The following is a 16,189-nucleotide window of genomic DNA, read 5'->3' on the forward strand; positions in this document are numbered from 1 at the left end:
GGGCAAAATAATGTCTTAGTGCTCCAGAAGGTAACAGCTGAGTTTTTTCTTAAAGAGAGTTAGTGAGTGTTCCCTACGGAGGGATTCAGGGATAGAGTTCCAGAGGTAAGGAGCAGCGAGATAGAAAGGTTTAAGACGAGAGAGCGCAGTGGGTGTGGATGGTGTAAAGAGACGGAGGCTCTGAGAGGAGCGGAGGAGACGACCAGGAACATGTAGGGAGACCAGTGAAGAAAAGTAGTGAGGAGCAGAGGAGTGAAGGGCTTTGAATGTCAGCAGAAGGATTTTGTAAGCTATCCTTTGCTTGACAGGCAGCCATGCTAGTGAGCTTAATTGAGGCTGAGCAGGATCCCTCTTAGGAGAGAGCAGGAGGATCCTGGCAGCAGAGTTTAAGATTGATTGCAGGGGAGAGAGGTGGGAGTCTGGGAGGCCGGTTAGTAGGAGATTGCAGTAATCTAAGCGGGAAAGGATAAGGGCATAGATTAGTGTTTTAGCTGTTACTTGTGAAAGAAGGGGGCGTATCTTGGCAATATTGCAGAGGAAAAAGCGGCAGGTTTTGGCAGTGTTATTAATATGGTTAGAGAAGGAGAGAGACTGGTCAAAATAACCCCAAGGCAGCGTGCAGAATTTACAGGGTTGATGGTCATGCCATCAGTAGTAATGGTGAAAGGAGGAGGAGGGCCAGGTTTGGGCGGGAAGACCATGAGCTCTGTTTTAGCTAGGTTAAGTTTGAGCTGGCGTCTGTTCATCCAGGAGGAGATAGCCAGGAGGCAGTTACCAATCTGGGTTTTGAACATCAGTGGTTAGTGAAGGGGTGGTTAAATATATCTGGATGTCATCTGCATATAAGTGGTATTTAAGACCAAAAGAAGAAATAAGGTCTCCTAGAGAGAGAGTGTACAGGGAGAACAGCAGGGGACCAAGCACAGAGCCCTGAGGCACCCCCACACTAAGCGGAACCAGGGTAGAGGATTTGTTAGTAAGAGCGACAGAGAAGGAACGGTTAGAGAGCTCCCTCCAAAGATTTTCTATTGGACTTAGGGCTGGAGACTGGCTAGGCCACTCCAGTGCCTTGATATGCCTCTTACGGAGCCACTCCTTGGTTATCCTGGCTGTGTGCTTCCGGTCATTGTCATGTTGGAAGACCCAGCCACGACCCATCTTCAATGCTCTGACTGAGGGAAGGAGGTTGTTGCTCAAAATCTCACAATACATCGCCCCATTCATCCTCTCCTTAATACAGTGCAGTCGTCCTGTCCCCTTCACAGAAAAGCACCACCAAAGCATGATGTTAACCCCCTTCCTTCACAGTAGGGATGGTGTTCTTGGGATGCAACTCATCCTTATTTTTCCTCCAAACATGGCATGAAGTTCTATTTTGGTCGTGCAATGCATCATTTGAAACTATGACGGCGTAGTGTTCTACCGACAGTGACCTTTGAAACTGTGGTCCCAGCTCTCTTCATGTCATTGAGCAGCTCCTCCCTTGTAGTTCTGAGCTGATTCCTCACCTTTCTTATCATCAGTGATACCTCACAAGGTGAGATCTTGCATGGAGCCCCAGTCCTAAGGAGACTGACAGTCTTCTTTAGCCTCTTCCATTTTCTAACAATTGCTCCAACAGTTCATCTATTTTCACCAAGCTGCTTGGCAATTGCCCCGTAGCCCTTTCCAGCCTTGTGGAGGTCCACAATTTTGTCTCTGGTGTCTTTTGACAGCTTTGGTCTTGCCCATGGTAGTAGTTGGAGTCTGACTGACTGTGGGGTGGACAGGTGTCTTTAAAGAGCTCAGACAGGTGCTACTAATTTAGATTAATGAGTGGAGTAGAGGTGGACTTTTTAAGGCTGATGCCACACGTGGCGTTTTTACGCTGCATTTTTTCTCAGCCTAAAAACGCAGCACAAGCCACGCAGCCCCTGACTATGGCGTTTTTCAGCCTAGTACTGGTGACGTAGCAAATCCCGTTTCCATGGTGCTAATAGTGCAAAATAGTAAAAAACGCTGTGTATTTCAGCTAGGTCTGGCAGCTGCCTTTGTGTATACATAGGAATAGCTTGCTTTGCAAATATTGGCGTATTTCAGCCAACGCTTGAAAAATCCGTGCTAAGGCGTTTTCTAGTGTATTTCCGCATTGTGTGGTTTGCTTCAAGTCTTTTCAAGTTATTTCTATGGATGATGATATCAGGCGTTTTTCAGCCGCTGAGAGAATTAGAAAATACGCAGCGTAAAAACGCCACGTGTGGCATCAGCCTAAAGGCAGAGTAACAGGTCTTTGAGAGCCAGAATTCTTGCTGATTGCCAGGTGTTCAAATACTTATGTGCAGCAGTGCAACACAAATACATTCTTTAAAAATCATACAATGTAATTTCCTGAATTTTTTTTGTAAATGCTGTAAATTTCAGACCCCTCCATGATTTGGAAGTGGAAGAACTTGCAAAATCGCAGGGTGTTCAAATACTTTTGTTCCTCACTGTATAATTATTTTAAAAGAAAGAATTATCGAATCACACTCTTAATATATTGATGCTGCCCCCATTAATTATTTCTGAAATCATACACAAAATAAAGAGGAAACGTTTTCATAGTGCATAGCTTATTATCTTTTATTACTCAGAGATTTCTATCTCTACATTCTACAGGACCGAGAAGCAAATTTAAAGGGAACCTTTACATATAAACTTTACAATTCTATATAAATCACATAACAGTCCATATGTAAAACACAGTTTTATATAAAGAAAGCATTGAAAAATATACTTTTCTAATAGTAAGTGCCATTGGATAATCCCAAATTTAAAAACTGCCATTGGATAATCCCTAAACTCCACCCTCTGGACTCTGTTTTTACACAAACCAATTTTATACATACCTGCTAAGTTATATTAGCCAGTGGTACAGCTGTTTTTTACGCCCACGCTTCTTCCTGTTACACTTAGGGGGAGATTTATCAACGTTCGAGTTTGATTTTTTTTTTTCACAGTTCGAGTTTTTTTGCGCTAAAAAAACTTAAATTTCAGTTATGGTTCAAAAACTCAAATGTCTGGTATTTATTAAGTCCAAAAAACCCAAAAATTTGAATGTAAAAAGTGCCATCTAAAAGTTTGCGAGGTTCTATACAAGTCAGTGGGAGTTCTTTAATGAAATGTGAATGTTAAGTTTCGTAAGAATCTTTACTAGAGCACTTATTATAATCTAAACTTACTGTTGGTTAATGTTTATTCTGAAAGTATATGTTTTTTTAAGGGCTCATTTATAATCCGCAAGTAAGAGTCCAAGCTGCTCCTTGCATTCACTAGTTTTGGTACCAAATGCCAAAGTGACCTGTCAGCCTGTTGCACCTATTGATGCTGGGGAACCATAGGGCTACATTAGATGCAGTGTACTAGATGCATAGCACTGTAAATTACAGCATCCCTAAATCAAAGATTATTAGACATTTTTTATGTGTTTTGGTGCGTATCAGACTTTCTCCAAGTGCAACTCCCCTGGAGAAATGGGGTGGTCTGCATTGTGGGTAAAAACCATATCGGCTTGCTTCCAAAATTGCACTGTGCACACTGGACTTGTAAATGAGCCCTTTAGTATGCAAAAAATACTTAATGTGCAAAATAAAACACAAACCATTAATACTACCCCCTTTTTATCTGGCTAAAACGTGACCGAAACATGTGTGTCGTTTTAAACCTTGTTTTCTTGGTCATACATGCATCTTAATGGCTTTCTTTATAATAAATATGTAAAACTGAAATGTTACAGAGTATATTTTGTATTTCAGAAAATGATCCAAGATGTAATGCAGACTTTGGTCAAGCTTATCCGTGGTGCTCTGCTCCCATTTAGCCTTGAAGAAGAGGAACTAAAACATTTTGGGGGCTGGGAAGTGAAGAGTGAGCTATTTGGACCTTGGCTTATGCATGTTGTCCAAACAGTTCGGTAAGTAGAAAAATTACTAAGATGGGGGTACTGGGGGGAATATATTAAAATATATATTTATAACATAATTGACTTCTTTAATCAATAATGTCTTTGTATCTTGCAAAAAAAATCAAGCTTCTTTCCTTACCTGTAACAACAAAATGTTATACTAATGATGCTGAATATTTTTACAGGCTTAGTCATGAGTCTTTGACTGCCCTTGAGATACCAAATGATATGCTACAAACTATCCAAGATTTAATACTCGACTTGAGAGTGCGTTGTGTTATGGTCACCTTACAGCATGCTACTGAAGGTGAGAAAGCAAATCTTTCTATAATTCTGATACAAAGGTAGTAAAACTACAAGGAAGAGCACATTGAATAAAAACTATATAGTGTAGTAAGTTAATACAAAATGTGTTTTTGTATAGATATAAGTGAAAAGTGACCAATAGAATCCATTTATAGTGACTTGTGCACTTGTATGATCTCTCCTTTACCACACACCCAGTGAGTCCGCCTATTCACCAGATATAGATCAGTTAAGCCAAATGGAAATTTTTATAATTCTATTCCTTTTATCATACTCGCAGGAGCCTATTTATTTTGCCATGTAAAACGAAATTTGCAGAAAAATTATGTAAAAAGCTGTGTTAAATAAATAGCACATTTATTAAAGTGTGATTTATTTTACACCGTCCAAATGCCAGATTTGACACTGTTATTTTACACCACTTCAGATCTTGTTTAAATAAGTTTTGGCGAAAGTTGCTCTAAGAAAAATTGATGCAGTTTTTATGCAGCGAAGCCTGGCAATGGTGGTAATTTTGGCGCTGTATTTTATGTTGCATAATTAATCTGCCCCACATTATATTGCTTAAGGCTGAATGCTTGTACACAGGTCAAGGAACTCCAAGGCAACTTCAAATATCCTTATATTTTACAATAGAGGGTATATTTTATGTTGTATAGGATTGGGATCCCTTATTTGGAAATTCTTTATTGAGAAAATTCTGTATAAACAGGAAAGCCATCTACATTTTAATAATTTCATAATAATAATGTTACATGTAAATACTTTCATAATAAATAATTCCATTTTTTTTGTTTTTTTTCTGAAATAATAACAGTACCTTGTACTTGATGAATCCATATAGGCGTATGTCCCATTGGGTTTATTTAATGTTTGAATGATTTTTTTAGTAGTAGACTTGATTCTGGGAACCCCCGGCCCCAATATTCTGGATAACAGATCCTATACTTGTGAAATAAAAATTAAATAAAGGAAATGTCAAATTAAATATATTAGTTTTGGTTAGTCATGTATTGTGCCTATACACAGACTTTTATCAGGGGAAAATGAACAAACAGAGCTATAGTGATGACTGTGTGGCTGTGTTTGTTAATTAGCCCCATATGCCCCTGATTACGGTCTGCATATAGGACCGCGTACCATTAGGCTTTTTACAAAAATGAATAATTTAGTTGTATTTTTTCAAATTCTATGTTTGTGTTTGTCTATAGATATATATATATATATATTCTCATGCATAAAATGAGTTAAACTAGCACAGGACTGCCCAAACATTTCCATCTGGTGGGGTGATTATCTGATTTCCATATGTTTGTGGGGCAAATTAATTTTTAATGATGGTGTCATGCACCATATATGAAATACAAAATATGTACGTTTCCTTTGGCCAAGAAAACCAAGCAAATGCTGGTTCATCATTTTGCTCAATGAATTGATTATAATATCTATTAATAATAGTATCTATTAATAAATTCCTGTTAATAATATCTATTAACCGTTGATTAGTCAATGGCATATTGATTCCCGCTAGTTTGGCATGTCTGAGATTGTAGTATTGGTCTTTTGGGGGAGAGGAAAAGTGGTGTAAGACAACTGAAATTTGAGGGTTTTTGTTAGTTTTGGTTACCCCTAGAACTAAAAGATATGAGGGATCATCAATCAACACTGGGTAAATTTGCACCTGGGCAGTAACCCATAGCAACTAATAAGCGATTAGCTTTTTTTCATCCACCTGCAGGTAGAACAATGAAGCAAAAAATGATTGGTTGGCATGTGTCTGTTAGGTTCATGCTTTTATAAGTCTGTGACCCTGAGAGGGTCTGACCAAATATAGTGTTTTACTACAAAGAAGGTCTGATGTATTTTGATGTATGTTAAAACATGAATATTGATGTTAACATGCTAACACTACTTTCTTGTTTATTGTTTTTTCAGAAGTAAAGCGGTTAGCAGATAAAGAAGATTGGATTGTTGACAATGAAGGGTTAACTTCTTTGGTAAGTCAATGTAGAAATATTGGTTTACATGAGTAGGGATTCTCGCTCCATTTTAGTATACTGAGCCTTCCCTCTCTGATAAATAGAAGTTGGTCAAAAAGCTGTCACATTAGAACTGCTTTCAGGTAACCTATTGTTTCTTATACTCTCGTATAACTGGAGGAGTCCCAAGCCAGACTTGGATCTCTTACTATTGAGTGCTATTCTGATATCTACTGGGCGCTGCTATCTTGCTATCTTTCCATTGATCTGCTGATCGACTGCTGGGGGGGGGAGGGGGGTGATATCACTCCAACTTGCAGCTCGGCAGTAAAGTGTGACTGAAGTTTATCAGAGCACACGTATAATGGCTGTAGCACCTTGGGAAATGAAGAATATGGCTAGCCCCATGTGAAATTTTAAAATGCAGGATTCTGCTGAAGAAGCTCTATTAACTGATGCGTTTTAAAAAAAAAAAAATGTTTTTCCATTACAGTATTCCTTTAAGCTACCAAATCGCCTGCTTTAAACAAAACAGGGATTGTTTGTTCATATGATGCAGTATATTTAAAGTCATCTCTGGTTAATCCTACACACACTTTAATCTGAATCATTATCAGATTGTGAAAGTGAGTTTAGGACTGGCCAGGGATGAGTTTAACATAATTGGCCAGTTTAAATATATTGCAACATATGAACAAATAATCCATGTTTTGCTTAATGGGACGGGCATTTTTTGTATCTTTACAAAATGTCTTATGGTGGCCATACACTGTAAGATCCGCTTGTTTGACGAGGTCGCCAAGTGAGTGGATCTTCTTCCAATATACCTGCCTGTGAGTGGGCGATATCGGGCTAATTCGGTCGTTTGGCCCCAGGGCCAAACAATCATATTAAAACAGTGGGCATAGGCGCCATCAGTTTGGGGACTGCATCAACAAGCCGATGCAGCCCCCTATACAATGGAAAAATGAAACGTGTCCGATCAAGGTCTGGCCGATTTCAGGCCAGATGTCCGTTGCGGAGGCCTGTGTATGGCCACCTTTTAATGTTTTTTTGGGGCCAGCTACTGGAGAGATGAATGGGAAGTGTAAAAGAAAGGGGGTAGAAATCAAATAGTAAAAGGAAAGATGTGGGAGCGGAAAGCCGAAGGCCAAGAGATAGTAAGGAGACTAAAACAGCAGATAATAGTTCATTTACTTTTACTAACTCACTCAATGATTTTATAATTTTATATTATATATTTTTCCCCTTACTAAATAAATGTTCTGAATAGAACACTGCAGCCGCACATAATTTCATGATAGGCAGTTATACTATTAAAACATGAAGTCTGCTGCAGACCATAAATGAATGGTGGGTAGCTATTCTAATAACGCTTTACTTAAACCCAAGTAGACAGAACTCCGTTTAAACACTGTCTCTAAATAGTCGTTAGCTACTGCACTTCTTTATCTTTTAAATAAGAGTACTAAAACTTGCCTTGTTTGCGAGGCAAAAGTCACATAAAAATGTCAGACATGTTGACAAGAGGGTTTGCATGGGTAAAACAGGTTGAAGAAAATAACATAATATTATTTCTAACAGGTGATTTTGTTTCCTTTAATTCTAAAGTATGCTAGCCAAGCTAAGTACACAGAATATTTTTTATGTTATGTGCCATATTATGAAAGCCAATGCATTTTCCATAAACACTAAAGATAAAATATGTCACCATGCATATTCCATTTTTGTACCTGAAACTGTGTGAACTCTTGATTGGCGCGAAATAAATGTGTAGATGTGACTAAAAACAAAGACTTCCAAATTGAGTGCATTTAACCACTTCCTTTCTGGAGAAAAAAATGTAGTTTGCAAGATAACTATTAACACTTTCACTGTTCAGCTACTAATCTTACATTCAGGGGGCAGTCTGACTACTGGATGTCTTGCTATATTTGTCTTGTTTAGTTCTTATCAGGCAATCTTGCAATGCTTCTGTTGACAACTAAAAGTTGTTACTCTTATTAAATGATTTTTCTAAAGGCTGTCCCTTTTATGTGTTTGTCATACAAATAAATTGCATGAAAACCACATTCAGATAAACCACCAAAGCTTTCTGGAAAAGAGTAGCAATGACTAAAAGTGTCTGCAAAATGATCAAATTGTGAAAGTAGCTTTTTTGGTAACTTTAAAAAAAGATTGCTTTTTGTGCACAAACCTTATGTCCTGGGCAGGGATGCCAAAAGCTACAATATGATGCCAGATGTCTTAAACAGGAGCAGTAATTGTAAAAGTTGTCAAAGTAGTCACAGGTGCAGAAACAGCCCCTCCTCCCGTGTGTGTCTCCACACTGACACATGGAGCAGATTTTGCTGCAGAAATGTGTGATGCATTTTTGCATCAAAATCTGCTTGTGTGTCTGCACCCAGGTTGATGCAGTGCCTGACAGTGTGGTGACATACACGCCAAAGGGCTGAAGACAGCCCAGTCTGGTAAGTAGCCTTAGGATTCCCCAGTTTGAAATTTGATATGTGTTTAATGAATTCTTTATTTTGCAGTGGAAACATTTAGAACAAGCTACATTTTACAGAATACAGGTATCAGACCCTTTATACGGAAACCCATTATCCAAAAAATTCTGAATTACGGAAAGGCCATCTCCCATAAACTCCATTTTAATCAAATAATTCACATTTTTAAAAATAGTTAAATTTTTCTCTGTTATAATAAAACAGCAGCTTGTACTTGATCCCAACTAAGTTATAATTTATCCTTATTGGAGCCAAAACAATCCTATTGGGTTTAATTAATGTTTAAATAATTTCTTTAATAGACATAAGGTAGGAGATCTGAATTACGGAAAGACCCCTTAACCGGAAAGCCCCAGGTCCCCAGCATTCTGGATAACTGGTCCCATACCTGTACCACTTATTCAGATCATCATATTTTGCTTTGCTTGGCCAGTAATGAAGGGTGATATATTCTAAAATCATAAAGAACAGGAGAGCGGTCTTGTTCTAATTTTTTTTGGAAACTTTTAGTTTTCTATTCTCTGTTTCAAATCATGTTGCTGTTTTCCTCATAATGCATACATTCCATGAACATCCTAGATTTACAGTTCAATATATTTTATCTTTTAGCCATCCCAGTTTGAACAGTGTATCATACAAGCTCTGCAGTCACTGAAAGGAGTCATAGAATGTAAGCCAGGGGAAACAAGTGTAAGTATTGCTCTTTCTTGTCATCAATAAATAGTGGAAGGTGGTTAAACCAAAAATTTTAATTCACAAAGCATTTCTTAGTTCATTTCTTAAAGGTGCCGATATCGGTCCCTTAGACCATTTCGTCAGCTTATCGGGCCGTGTATGGGCACGAACGATAAACCTGCCCAACTGGCATCTGGCCTGAAATCAGGCAGATCTCGACTGGGCAGGTTTGATTTTTCGTCAGACCAGCACCTATACCCGCCGTTCTAATTAAATCGTTTGGCCCTGGGGTAAAGTGACCGAATTAGCCTGATATCGGCCACCCGTAGGTGAGAGAAGAAGATCTGCTCGCTTGGCGACCTTGTATGGCCACCTTAAGTTTGTTAAAACACTTTCCTGTAAGGATGCTTTCCTAAGTGTGTGTTTAATTTTACCAATAATTTTGGTGTAATGTATAACAACTTTTTCTAAACTAACAATAAATAAGAACACGTACTGTATAATAAAAATTGAAGTGTTATAGTGTATTTGGTAACCTTCACCCCAGGTAAAGTGAGATTACAATCCTTAGCACAGCTGTTTGTTTATTAGCGATGAAAGTTTTTTTATATTATGGAAAATTTGACTGAACAGTCTACTAAAAACTTTTACAAACTTTAGAATATACATTTAATAGCATATCCTGGAGAGAAAAATAAAATGTGAGCTATTTTGAATCAATAACTTTTTAACAAGGTCGATTGTCTATTCAAATCCCTTTCAGTGCCCTTTAAATGAATAGGGAAGAAATGCATTCCATATGCCAGAATGCCATGTATCTTTGAGAACAATAATATGTCATTCATCTATCAGCAACTGCATTCCTCATGCTTTTAGCAATATTGATTATCATGTCTCGCAGTTGAAGTATATATACTGTTGCAAAAGTTCGATTCGCCACATTAGTGCTTCCTAGAACACTATATTTATTCTGCAGAAAGCTTTATCATACCTGAGTTAAGAGCCCTAGAAGCTTTCTCTGTTTGTGTAAGATTGCAACTGCCATTTTAGCTTGGTCTTAATAGCTTCCTGCTTGCAGTCTAGCCTATAGCTCAGATTACACATTCCTAAGGGTGGGTGGAGCAAGTTTTATGAATTCCTATGGGTGGGGGGGAGCAGGAGGGAGGAGGGAACTGCGCAGACTCTGGCCCCAGGAATGAAGGATTTTTCTGAGAAAGTCAGATACCCTAAGAACATGTTTACAAAAAAGGAGACAAGAAATCCTGTGTTTCTTTTGATAGAGGCAGCTTTTCTGTGAGTGCTTATGGCTGTATTTACATAGACCTTTCTGATAAAGCTAACTTAGTTTTTACCTTTCCTTCTCCTTCAAGGCAAAATGGCAATGCTTTCCAAATGTTATATTCAGCTTTGAGTTCCACATTTTCCTAACTGCTTTTTACAATTTCCTCCAGTCTTTTTAGGGGCTGGCACAATAATCTTTGCTCTCTACCAGTATAAATTAACAAATGTACTTCTCACTTTTCATTTGTTGTTGATGTCTTTATCAGTGTTGCAACCACCAGCAAAAATGTCAATTAATGTTTTGTATGATGCACAGTAGATCCAGTTATACTGTTATAGATGAATGTATGTTTTTGCCTTTACTTTCCCTAGTTATTTGCTTTTTATTAATTCTTATCTCAAATTATTTTCTAACTGTATATAGGAGCATTGGTAGTGATTGTTGTTTTTATCCTTGACACAGATTTTCCAGCAGCAGAGAATACAAGATGATTTGTGCTATCTGTGCATTAACCTTATTCAGGTATGTTACCAATTAAGATTAGATAAAATTGTTGAACGTTTGCCGAATCTTTCCACATGAATGAAAATTAATATGCTGTTCCTTTTATATGCCAGATCAGTCATTCTTTCACAGGAGCCATCACGTACAAACAAAAAAACATTGAAGGCCCCTGCTACTACCAACGAGTACCTATGCTTGTAATAAGCCTCTGGCTTCTCTGCTATATGAATGTCCCTTTGTTGTCACTACTGCACGCCAAATGCCAGCGCAGCCTATCAGTGGAGCCTATTAGTGCAGCTGATATTTTCACTCCCCCACTAACCTTATAGATGGGGCTACAGGTGGCCATTTTTAATTGGCTGCTTCTCACCTCTAAATGAGCTATTACAGGTACCGTGTCACTAGCTAGTTCTAAACATGGACCATTCTCCCTACCTCATTATATAACTCTCAGGGTTTGAGCCATCTTCATGGTATTAATTCCTGAGCTTTCCAAATGGGAGTGAGTAAAATTATTTTAGGCTCCATCCACCTTTCCCTAATCTGCAGCTGCCAACATTTTATATTTATGAAGAGTTCACATGGGGTCACGCTGAGTGTCCTGTAGTAAAATTAGGTACCTCAGCTTATATTCGGATTGGCTTTTACTCGAGTATATACGGTACCAAGTATCAGATTAATATTCTTTTATTTAATGGCAGTAAGTTGTCTACTAAGCCACCCTCTGCAGAACAGAGATGGGGAAGGCCAAATTTTGGCCTGTATATTCCACAACCTTTCCCGGTAAACATTAATTTTAGGGGAACTCCAAGTCATGTGGAGAAAAGAGCCACCTTCATCCCCACACTTAGGATCCACTGCCCCAGGGTTACATCTCATTTTCTCATTTGAAAGGAGTGATATGTATTTGGTCGGAAAATTTAAATGACTCTGTCTCTTATTGATATCAAGTCACTATAAAGATCACCTGATTATTTGATTTTGAATTCAGTCATGTTCATGTAGTGGGGTAGGAATGGTGAGACTGTTGGTGATTACACACCGACCTTTTCCAAACTACTCTCCATGCATGATAGGGTGTGCTGTCACTGGGCAATTGTGGAAGTCACAGAGTCTCCAATATGGCAGGTATCTAAGTTGTAATGTCTTATCAATGGTTTGAGGCCAGGGTTCTTTTCTTTGAGATGAATCCATGTGTAAATATGGCACAGTTGGCCAGAAGTAGAAAAATAGATGGGGAAGTTCTTATCCACTCTTATCAATTGGTGTTTCCAAAACAGCCCTGGGGCTTTGTTGGCGCAAAGGAATAAAGGTGGCCACACACGTGGCGATCGCACGAAACATAGTCAGATCCGCCACACACTGTTCAGGGCTGAAACAGCAGATAAGGAGGTAGAAACAATAGGATTTCTACCTCCTGCCGATTCAGCCCTGATGGCAGATTTTGTTCAGGCGCCTTCTATGGCGCCCGATCAAAATCTTTAAACCAGTCCGATCGGCGAGTCGACCGATATCAGCAGCCTCCTGAGATTTCGGTCGACTCGCCGACATGTCATACACGCACCGAATATCGTACGAAACGAGGTTTCGTACAATATTATCGGTGCGTGTATGGCCAGCTTTAGGAATTGATTTTGAAAAAGAGTTATGCAGTTTTATTGGCATAATGATCCACTGATGGTGCTACTCAAAAAAGAAAGCAGACATATTTTAACTCATTGTTCATCCAGCTAGCTATAATAAAATGAATCATTGATCAATTACTATGGATTTCTGCCCAAGTGCAGGCTTTGCCCACGGTTAAAGGAGCCTCTTGAGGGGTACTGCTAGCATTTTTTTTAACATGTAACATTGTTTCACCTCAGTAATTTTGTATAATTCTGTATTATCTGCAACAGGTGTTTATAACAAGCCTAGAATACCTAAGCACAAAACCTGCAGGGGGTGTGGATATAATGCAGTAAGTATGCCAGATTTCATTATTGCATTTTTGAAATAATTTAGTGACGATATGTGATTTTTATATGGTGATTTTGTCACTAAAGACAGGCTAAATTTATTTTTAAAAAGAAAAAAATGTAGCAGGAATACCTAAAAATATCCAAGTGCTAAAGGGAGCAGCAGTACCTATGAATGTCTGTGTTTTTGATATCACTAGATATTCTGCTATATAGATATTTAGATAATGCTGTTACTTTTTATGAACTAGACCTTTTCTGGGTTCTTACGTAAACCTTTTTTTACTTTATATACAGTTCATTTTCTATTCTTTATAAAGAAAATTGATGGAGTGTGAAAGGGCTTCAACTACTGCAAAGTGCTCTACAGTTCCCAGCATTTATGCTTGCTTTTAGAGGAGAGGAAGCAAAGAACTGTGGTTAATCAATAGAATTCCATTAGTTGCCACTTTTCTGCACAGACCACATTAATTTCAAGAGAAATTAATCTCTTAAACTTGCATGTAGAAGGTTTTTTTTTAAAAAAAAAAAACAAAACTCACTGAAATAAATATCAGCAAGTCTGAATTTCTTTGTAACTAAGGTTTTAATGCATAGTTCAGCAAATTCTCAATAATTATTACATTGGTGCCTTTCATATCTTTTAGATAAGTTATTTCATGGTAGGAAGAAGATTCTAAGAATTAAGTAGTTCATAGAAATACCATTAGCATAATCAGTATGACCGTATGTAGATGTACAAATTTAATACATAACTTGATGTTTGGCTTCATTTTTTAGCATTTCAGCTGATGTTTCTTCACCAGATTTATTTGGGAGCATACATGAAGATACTACTGTCTCACCTGTAAGTTGGTCTTACACTTCTGTAAGCTGTACAATACAAGTGCATGCATATATGTGTTTTCATTATGGGGAATGTTTACTATGTCCCCAGGCAGAAGTGCAAGAGCATGTTCCGTAGTGTTCATTCATGGAGCACTCTGCACCAGATAAAAAAAATCAGCACAAGGTGCAGGTCAGTTTCAGCATCCATTTTTTAATGGATAAAGAGACCTAGTGAAAGAAGAGGGGATGTATTCATTTACAGTAGGGAATCTCATACTGCATCATTAAACTTTTATAGACAATTTACTTTTTATAACTTCATATCTCCCTTAATTAAAATATGCCAATATGTGGCTATCCAGTTATTACTACAGTTCCCTAAACTCTTCGCAGTCTGTGACCCAGTTTGTATAAAACTATTCTCCCCATAGCAGTGAAACAAACACACAGAATTGTGTAGATTTGTATATTTTCTAAATGAAGTTCAAAAGATGTTACTTCCCAGCAAAAGAGTTTTAGATTAATCGTCTTCTTTATTTATTTGTATAATTGCTATTATTAATATCCCTTAATCTGTTGTTATTAATCTGTCCTCTTCTCTTGCTCCTGAAATCTAGCTGATGTTCAGATTTATATAAAACAAAATACTTGTATAGTACAGGTAAGGGATCCCTTATGCGGAAACCCGATATCCAGAAAGCTTCGAATTACGGAAAGCCATCTCCCATAGACTCCATTTTAATCAAATAATTCAGATTTTTAAAATTGATTTCCTTTTTCTCTGTAAAAATAAAACAGTGCTTTGTATTTGATCCCAACTAAGATATAATTCATCTTTACTGGATGCAAAATAATCCTATTGGGTTTAATTAATGTTTTATAGATTTTTTTTAGTAGACTTAAGGTATGAAGATCCAAATTACGGAAAGACCCCTTATCCGGAATACCCTTGGTCCCGAGCATTCTGGATAACGGGTCCTATACCTGTACAATAAACTGGCTATTGGTTGATATGGTTATTGTCTTACTATGATCTCAAAACTTGTACTTGTATGGCAAGCATTTCATTTCTATTTTAAGCTGCACTGTATCTACAAAGTATGATGTCTAGATTTCTACCAGTAATTCTTACCTAAAAAAGAAAAGACTAGGGCAATTAGACTGTTTGACAATAGGTTGGGATATTCCAGACAGCAGTACTTAGTTATAAGAAATAGACTGTGCTGTGAATCATTTCACTGAGAAATCTATTTCCTAGAAGTTATCTTCACATTTTTAAAGAAAACATTCCTGTAATTTGCAGTTGATTTTTACTCCTCAAAAATGCACCCATCAACTGAAAATCGCAACCAAGCAAAATGGCTTTTAGACATATATGTATGTATGTATGTATATATATATATATATATATATATATATATATATATATATATATACATATATACATATATATATATATATACACAGTGGAGGAAATAATTATTTGACCCCTCACTGATTTTGTAAGTTTGTCCAATGACAAAGAAATGAAAAGTCTCAGAACAGTATCATTTCAATGGTAGGTTTATTTTAACAGTGGCAGATAGCACATCAAAAGGAAAATCGAAAAAATAACTTTAAATAAAAGATAGCAACTGATTTGCATTTCATTGAGTGAAATAAGTTTTTGAACCTTCTAACAAAAAAAGACTTAATACTTAGTGGAAAAACCCTTGTTTGCAAGCACAGAGGTCAAACGTTTCTTGTAATTGATGACCAAGTTTGCGCACATTTTAGGAGGAATGTTGGTCCACTCCTCTATGCAGATCATCTCTAAATCCCTAAGGTTTCGAGGCTGTCTCTGTGCAACTCTGAGCTTGAGCTCCCTCCATAGGTTTTCTATTGGATTAAGGTCCGGAGACTGACTAGGCCACTCCGTGACCTTAATGTGCTTCTTCTTGAGCCACTCCTTTGTTGCCTTTGCTGTATGTTTTGGGTCATTGTCGTGCTGGAACACCCATCCACGACCCATTTTCAGTTTCCTGGCAGAGGAGGAGGTTGTCGTTCAGGATTTCACGATACATGGCTCCGTCCATTTTCCCGTTAATGCGAATAAGTTGTCCTGTGCCCTTAGCAGAAAAACACCCCCAAAGCAAAATGTTTCCACCCCCATGCTTGACGGTGGGGACGGTGTTTTGGGGGTCATAGGCAGCATTTTTCTTCCTCCAAACACAGCGAGTTGAGTT

The 16,189-nt window shown here is 37.8% G+C and overlaps 1 protein-coding gene across 3 annotated transcripts in view; it reads left to right on the forward strand.

Moving 5' to 3' along the window:
* The window catches only part of exoc2 (exocyst complex component 2), a 115,591-nt gene that overhangs the window by 74,660 nt on the left and 24,742 nt on the right, over window positions 1-16,189 (forward strand). For all 3 annotated transcript variants that reach the window (XM_031903541.1, XM_031903543.1, XM_031903542.1), the window contains exons 15-21: window positions 3,774-3,931; window positions 4,108-4,229; window positions 6,164-6,225; window positions 9,327-9,407; window positions 11,137-11,196; window positions 13,077-13,138; window positions 13,917-13,983. In XM_031903541.1, the coding sequence (XP_031759401.1) occupies window positions 3,774-3,931; window positions 4,108-4,229; window positions 6,164-6,225; window positions 9,327-9,407; window positions 11,137-11,196; window positions 13,077-13,138; window positions 13,917-13,983 (612 nt within the window). The remainder of the gene's footprint in view (window positions 1-3,773; window positions 3,932-4,107; window positions 4,230-6,163; window positions 6,226-9,326; window positions 9,408-11,136; window positions 11,197-13,076; window positions 13,139-13,916; window positions 13,984-16,189) is intronic.

The sequence above is a fragment of the Xenopus tropicalis genome, chromosome 6 (genome assembly GCF_000004195.4).
Source record: "Xenopus tropicalis strain Nigerian chromosome 6, UCB_Xtro_10.0, whole genome shotgun sequence".
Lineage (NCBI taxonomy): Eukaryota > Metazoa > Chordata > Amphibia > Anura > Pipidae > Xenopus > Xenopus tropicalis.